At 36.8% G+C, this 7538-nt stretch overlaps 2 protein-coding genes across 3 annotated transcripts; both read right to left on the bottom strand.

Annotated features, from left to right (window-relative positions):
- Nucleotides 1–890: 890 nt before the first annotated feature.
- LOC112186483 lies at nucleotides 891–5292 on the bottom strand. Of its 2 annotated transcripts, none has more exons than XM_040509783.1 (11): nucleotides 5151–5292; nucleotides 4384–4473; nucleotides 3947–4272; nucleotides 3589–3873; nucleotides 2950–3486; nucleotides 2607–2850; nucleotides 2319–2384; nucleotides 1907–2027; nucleotides 1717–1799; nucleotides 1529–1633; nucleotides 891–1290 (listed from the first exon to the last, which is right to left on the bottom strand). In XM_040509783.1, the coding sequence occupies exons 2-5, from the start codon at nucleotides 4456–4458 to the stop codon at nucleotides 3129–3131; spliced, it is 1044 nt and encodes a 347-aa protein (XP_040365717.1). In that variant the 5' UTR covers nucleotides 4459–4473; nucleotides 5151–5292; the 3' UTR covers nucleotides 891–1290; nucleotides 1529–1633; nucleotides 1717–1799; nucleotides 1907–2027; nucleotides 2319–2384; nucleotides 2607–2850; nucleotides 2950–3128. The 2 variants fall into 2 exon arrangements, with proteins under 2 accessions (XP_040365717.1, XP_040365701.1); XM_040509767.1 differs by having other exon boundaries at nucleotides 1907–2022.
- LOC121048918 (protein SGT1 homolog B-like) lies at nucleotides 1109–2042 on the bottom strand. The gene is made up of 4 exons (XM_040508359.1): nucleotides 1907–2042; nucleotides 1726–1799; nucleotides 1529–1633; nucleotides 1109–1282 (listed from the first exon to the last, which is right to left on the bottom strand). Exons 1-4 carry the CDS (start codon nucleotides 2040–2042, stop codon nucleotides 1109–1111), a joined length of 489 nt encoding a protein of 162 aa, XP_040364293.1.
- Nucleotides 5293–7538: the final 2246 nt, after the last annotated feature.

Here is a 7538-nt window from a genome sequence, read left to right as displayed (position 1 = left end):
GTTAGCAAAAGCAGTTATCTATTGTCGTAGGCATTGCAATCTGCCCAATTGTCAATAGAAATTTGTTGAGAATCAAAATTGAGGGTAGAAATTGGTTTCAGCTATGGTTATAATTGAGTTTGATTATGAGAGACGCTTAGAGATGTAGATGAGAAAACGATCCCGAATTTTTGAAAAAGTTGTTTCTCAAAGATGTAGGTGCTTAGGGCTTCAGATAAAATAGTGAAGTTTTTCATGTTATAATCTTCATATAGAATATAATTAGATGATGGCCTGTGATGGTTGAATAGCATATCATAGTTTTTCATGTTATAATCTTCATATTGAATATAATTGGATGATGGCCTGCGATGGTTGAATAGCATATCATTCATTGTTGAATACCCTAGGGCTGAATTCTTTTCTCAGAAAGTCAGAAACTTATAAGGATTTTTTTCTTAAATTGATAAAGGTTATAAATAAACCTAGGATATTATTAAGCAAAAAAAAAAAATTGATGAAGTGCCAAATGCCACCTCATTTGGGGTTGAAATTCGTTAATAAATTTTGGAATCTCTAGCACTACTCTTTGTGAGAAATTACAGGAGAGTGAACAATGTATGAAATTAGCGCTGTTTCTATTTAGAACCAAAGATAAGATGGGCTATTTTTAAACCAAAACGCACTGTTTGTATACTGGACATGTTAAATGTACTTGGATTTGGGACGGGGCCTCAGTAACCGAGAATTCAAGTTCTTCTTCAGCAACCTCAATGCCTCTGGAAGAGGTGTTTCTACTGTAATGAACCACATCGTGTTGAATGCACCATAAATCCAGCCACGGACCGGCAGTTCAATACAGTATAAAAACCTTCATGTACTGTTTCTATAATTCTTTTTTCACTCATCAGAAGAAGGTTTCACAAAGCAGTTTAGTCATGTATGCGTTGGCTCACAAGCAGAACTAAGGAAGACATAGAATCAGATCACCAAGAAATTCAGGAGCATAAAGGTAACCTTGTTCCAGATTTTGATAGTACTGAGTACATAACAAAACACGAAAGACCGCAAGCAAAAACCGACCTAGGTGACCGTCAGCAAAAGAATAGACACTAACTGAAAGAGAAAACTAAACAGCGTCCACCAAAATGAAAGGCACTCCAAATAGGTTACAAGCACTGTCCAACTTGAGCTCTTGGTACTCCCATTTCCTCATCTCCATACCATCAGGAGCACTTTCCTCGACCTTCTTGGTGCCCACTTTTTTCCAGATTGTCGAAAGCACCGTTCCGTTCAACTCCACCTGGTACACTGGTACAGTTTAAAAACACATATTAGGATGCAATTTTGTTGGTTTCAAATTTTCAAGCCAACCTTCAAATCATTACTATACTTTCACCAAATTATAGTTTCTATTGTGGTATCAAACACTAGAAAGGAGTGTCTTACAAAAGATTTTTTTCATGGCAACCTTCAAACCGCAACTAAAAATTTTACAAAAATTAACAGTTTCTATTTCGGTATCAAACAGTAGGAAGGAGTGTCTTACAAAAGATTTTCTCATGGCCCTTCTTGTGTCCTCATCAGCATCCTTGAATGTGTCTTGGAAAAATTTGTTCAAAGCTGCATCACCATCAAGCTTCTCATCTTTTTCCTGGAAGCAGAGAACACAGAATATTTACCCCAATCAATTAGGTTGAGAGACTAATGGAAAATCAACCAGGTTAAAAAGCAAACCTAATTCACTTGGGCTTCAAGCTTGTCCCAATCTACCCATTTTGGTTTGGAGGATGGGTAAGATGGCCTTTGGACGCCAATAACTGTAAGCAGTTGCATCTAATTAGCACCAAATTTACTTGTAAAATTGGAACCGATAATGGGTGGACCCCAAAAAACATGGCCACTGGTTATAGGAATATTAATGTACCTGGGGCATTAACCTTTAGTGGAACAGGGTTATCCTTGCTGAACTGGACATCTCTTGAATGTATAGGTTCAGCTTTGGCCAGGCGAATGTCAACTTTGGTAGACAAAACATCAAATCTGCACTTTTCAGGAACCATTTGTTTCCAATAAATAAAACCCCAAGGATTAATTTCTCATCCAAAAGTGTAAGACGTAAAAAGGATATGCCTTCCCTAATGCATATATAAACCTAGCAAATGGCTCAAGGGTATAACAGTTCCTTAGGCTAGAGTAAAGGCAAAGGATACTTTGTGCCACTCATTTCATATATAAAATTGAGTAAACTGGAAAGGGTACTCCAAAGAATTCTCTAGATATACATGATATCTTAACAAATTAAGAAGATTCCTCAGCACCACAAATAGATGCAATACCTTTCCAAACAGGCGAGGCTGAAAATGATATGTCTCTTCTCCAGGAACATCAATGCTGACACTTAACTGCAAACAGCCAAAACAAGTAAATCAGGCAGGCATAAAATTGAACAAAGAGACCCGAAAGAAAAAATTATTTTAGGCATGCAATATTCAGAAAATGATAGGCAAGAAGCATACTATTTGTCCACCAAAGTCAACAGCAACATCTTTGGATCTTTGCAGCAAGATATAACCAAGAAAACTATATTATTGAGAAATCATGCACAAAGAAAGTGCGTGTGTTACCTTGTTGATGATATAACAAGCTTTCCATTACGATACACTGGATCTTTGTTTTGCATCAAATGATAAGATATCGCTGAAACCACGATTACTGCTATATAATTGCTGAAATCATTTTAAAGCTTCCTCATCGCCACATGCTCCCCAACTCTAGTTCTCAGCTTATGTATGCAAAGGACACACCCCTGCATTTGCAGGGATAACCTCTGGCCTTGTGCACATCTCAAATTCATTCCAGAGGAACTTCCTGCACCACAACATGTAACTTCAATAAGACACGAATATATGGAGGAAAAATGTATTGTTAACCAGGTGGATTTTATTATAGTACTGAAGGAGAACTCACAATTTTTTGGTGGAGGTGGATTCTCACTTTCCTTGTTCGCTGCGGAATCAGATTTTTCGGCTTCATTTCAGGTGTCAGATTTCTCCACTGTTTCAGCCTTTGATTCAGTCTTTGCACTGACAGTCTCTTCCCCTTAAGCTAACTTCCATATCAATCACAATAAATATGTAGTAATACCTTCATAAAGATTCGTAAAGCTGACCGTATAACCCAGGAAACGATTGCATCAAGTGACAATCAACCTCTTCAAATTTATCACAATTGTGGACATAAACATCTCTCAAAAACCAAATGAGACCTGTTACACTCATGACGTTATAACTGAATCCATCTACTATTTGCTGTGAGTATATACCTTTCAGCCAATCATCAAGTTTCTTATCCCAATTCTCATACTCTTTGAATTTTTCACCACTTAAAAAACTGATCCTTTGGGTAATAATGGCATGCTGTACGTTTGCAATAAAATTCATGTTTTCTTCAGCACACAAGAGAAAAGGATGTGCAATGAGTCGATCAACGAATACATCATATTTCCTAAAAACAAATAGCACGAAGAAATGAAAATTAAAAACCAAACCAATGACATAACACACATCCATATATAAAATAGTCGAGGAAACTAATCATATTACTTACCCTTTTTGGTCCAGACCAAAATAATTTAGAAACAACTTTAGGTCATCCGTTTGTGGCAATGACTTCAACAGAAACTCCAGCACGTCCTTATAATCTTTCCAATCATCCAACTTTGCCTTTTTTATGTCGTACACCGAATTCTCAGTCGATGAATTACGATCAAAGAGGATTTTGATTTTGAAACCATTCTTCCTGTCATTAATTAGGGCGTAGCTACTTCTTTTTTTTAAACCCAGATGAAGAAGATAGCGTTCATGTATGTACTTGATGGTCTTCATAGAGTTCCTGCAATATACAGTCAGCTTAGTAAATAACATACTATATTTAAAAAGGACAAATGCTAAGAGAATGTCTATACCTAACAGAGAGACGCCAATTTTCAGGCAGCTCAAAAATTTTGTTATCTGGTAGCTCACTGAGAAGAGAGTTGAAGTGCTCGTAACATAAAATCCACGTCTTCTCTAATTTGTTATTGGTGAGAAACCAGGGCTGTAGGATTCCATCTTGATTCAATTTGGAAGCTGCTTTAAAAATATGCTTAGCTACTTCTCCTTCATTCTGTGCAAATTTGAAAAAACAGGCTTCTTTTTGTGTCTCGTTGTCAAATCGGATAGTTCCAGTGTAGTATGATTCTGGCACGAAGAAGTTCTTTATCTCATACGAGATTAAACGAGCGCCTATCACCTATAAATACACACACACACACACACACACACATCAAATTTAAATTCTTTCAGATTACATTAATCAATATTCACATATACTTATGCAGACATATAAATAGAGAAAACATACCTTATTGAGGAGGTACAGACGATCCTGTTTTGTTACGATGCTCCTCAATATGGTTCTTTCGTCAACCAGACTCATTTTAACTCTAGATACCTAAAAACAAAAACAGAAAAAAATAACAAGGTTCAGTCACATTGACAAGGCCGAAACCATTGAGACTTCAAATCATTTAAAATAAAATTCAAATCATCACAAACTATAGATTACCAAACAGCATAACAATTTCAATGCATATAGAGGCACACGAAACCGCTACCCCAATTGATATTGTAGTTTCTCTACTCTGGAGGGTGCTTACATATTGATCGGATAAAATTTAATGCATATCCCCAGTGCATGTACTTGGTCTTTTGGTGAATATCTTCTTAGTCTCTGCTTTCTGCTAACGGAACCCCTTTATCTTGGATCCTAGTGTTGATTAATATTGCAGTTTGTATTGTTCTTGTTCATTTTAATGTCTTCTTTTCTCTACCGTATGTGAATTCACGGCGAAAGTTATGAAAGAATTGTCGCTAGCTATATATGCAGTGGTACATCATATATACACGATGAAATTGAATTACATAACGCATACATGTTAGAAGATGTATTTGATTCAAAGTCAAAAACTTGGGAACGAATCAGACAAATGGGATTCGAACCCTAAACCACAATCCGAGCAATCTCAAAGAGGCACTGAATCAAAGACCTTGCGAACAGAGAAATGGAAGGCCCATATTTTGTTTCACAACAATCGATCAGAAGTGAGATTTAGCTCAATCAAAACATACCTGATAAGCTGCCGAAGAAGAACAGTCGAGACTGCGAGTTGGCAAAATTGCTTCGAGGCCGGCGCACTACGGTGGTGGCTTAAACTTTGCTCAGACAGTCCAAGACTGAATATGGAATTTAAGGTCCTTACCCTAACGCCATAGTGGGTCCATCAGTTTTTTTTTATGTGAAAAATCAAAATCAGACATGTCTCATTTGCAACAAACAAAATACGAGTTTTTTCTTTTTGACAAAACTTTGAATTTTTCTAATGTCTCTTTCGTTTCAGAATAAATAAAAACCCTCTCATTTTGATTCCGATTTAAAATGAATCCGTAACGAGATTGACTAAAATCAAAGTTAATTCTGGCGTCTAATCATTAGTATCTTTATTCCAACTACTATCATATATTTATTGTAAGTGATAAGAAAAATCAAAACCTACATATCATACTAGTATAATGTATCATACGTCATTATAGATCATGATTGATCATGAAACATGTGACAACACCAAATAAGTTTTTTGCAAAGCTAAAAGGTATCAGTCTTACAAAAGTTGGGGGTCACATTCGAATAGCCTAAATAATACAACACAATAGTCAATAAGAGTTAGCAAAGGAAACCAAAAACGCACAGCTCGTAATATTAACCATAACACAGCTCGTAATATAGACATAAGCAAATGATAATATATTATTGACCCTCTTCTATTATCTTAAGCATCACATTCCCTCTATTTTCAATCGCATTTTTGTTTTTACTCATCTTATGCAGCATGAAATATATATGATGTTTAGTTCACATGCTTCTTCACGCACTCAACAGATTGGCCTATTTGCAAACTTGCCAACTCCGTCTATTTCCACAACTACTTGTGAACTTCTTCTTTGTCATTTACTTTATATATTGAGCTGGAAAATACCGTTTGATGAGTTCAAGTTCATTAACTTGTGATCTTATTCTATTGGCCAAGTGGGTAATAGATCTTAAAACAGATCATGAATCGTTGATAAGTAAAAGATATTCCGATGATTTTTGGAGCTGCAGATCAATATATAGCACTACTTGACAGAAATAAAGTTCCATTTATACTACAGTATAATATTACTAGTTTGATTATGAGTTTTGATCCAATTTCAAATTTCATTTTTAATCTGTGTTTAATTAACACTTGCGATTTATTAAGAAGTGACGTACTTTGCAAATATTTTTAAATAACCAGAGACCAAAATTAGAGGCAACAAACAGTTGTCTCGATCAATTAAGAAATTTACATGTTAAGGAGCATATTAATTAAGAAGAATATTGCTTAGAGCAAAGTCAAATAGCTAGGCCTTTTAATTTTTGGTCACATTCCTTTAAATACTAGCTGATTCTTCTTGCATAAAGCTAATTCCTTTGTTTGCATTGATCATTAGCACTGATTACATGCACTAATTTTCCCCAAAAAATTTAAATTCTCACATTTCCAAATTCCAATTACTAGTGTACTACTAATGGAGAGACCACAATCATCAACACATAATCACATATCCATTCCAGTACTGCGACTACTATTTCATGCATATCTTTCAGCGCTTTTCACTCCTTCAAGTCCAAAGCTCCACCCTTCATCCAACCCCACCTCCTAAACAATCTCAACTCCATGGAAGACACACCATCCCTACCTCCATCCAAAATTAACCTATGAACTAACAGCCTCCTCAATATCATACACCAAGTCCACCACCGCAACCACCACCTTTGCTCCACTTAACTTCCTCTTCAAGCCATGCACCTCCCTTCTTCCCCCACCAAAATCCTCCTCGACGTCACCCTCACCGCATACGTACCCCTCCCAAATCCTCACCGTTGTTTGCCCTAGCAGTGCCGGAAAGTCCACCCTCCTCGACATCCTCGCCGCCTGAACCTCCCCCACTAGCGGCGCCCTCCTCCTTAACTCCTCCCCTCTCAACAATTAATCCTTCCGAAAACTCTCTGCCTACGTCCCTTAACATGATGCACACAATGTTCGTTTGGTTGTTCTGGTAATATGAATCAGAGTTGGGCATCATCAAGTATTGAGGTGCCTAAAAACTAATTAAAGACCCACACAAAAATAGACTTGCAGTCCTCTCTAGACATCGATCGAAACACTGGTGTCGCCTCAAACTTCAAATGTTTCATTAAGCAGTAGATTTCCAATAAACACTATCTCAGTTTTCATAAATTTTATTTATCACTCATGTCAATTACAGTTTAACCTCAAAGACCTGGTTGGATATACTCGACTGAAGACCCCTATCCTTGGTCCTACCCAAGAAACCATCCGGAAGCAAAATATCCAAATCCTGGTCAGGATGGACCGCAATAGCCACACTTTGATTATGAGAGGCTTAAGATGGGTTACGGACCACCCACAAGAA

This window comes from Rosa chinensis, chromosome 1 (genome assembly GCF_002994745.2).
Source record: "Rosa chinensis cultivar Old Blush chromosome 1, RchiOBHm-V2, whole genome shotgun sequence".
NCBI classification, from domain to species: domain Eukaryota; kingdom Viridiplantae; phylum Streptophyta; class Magnoliopsida; order Rosales; family Rosaceae; genus Rosa; species Rosa chinensis.
The sequence above is the reverse complement of the archived record's forward strand: the minus strand, read 5'-3'. Positions and strand labels throughout refer to the sequence as shown.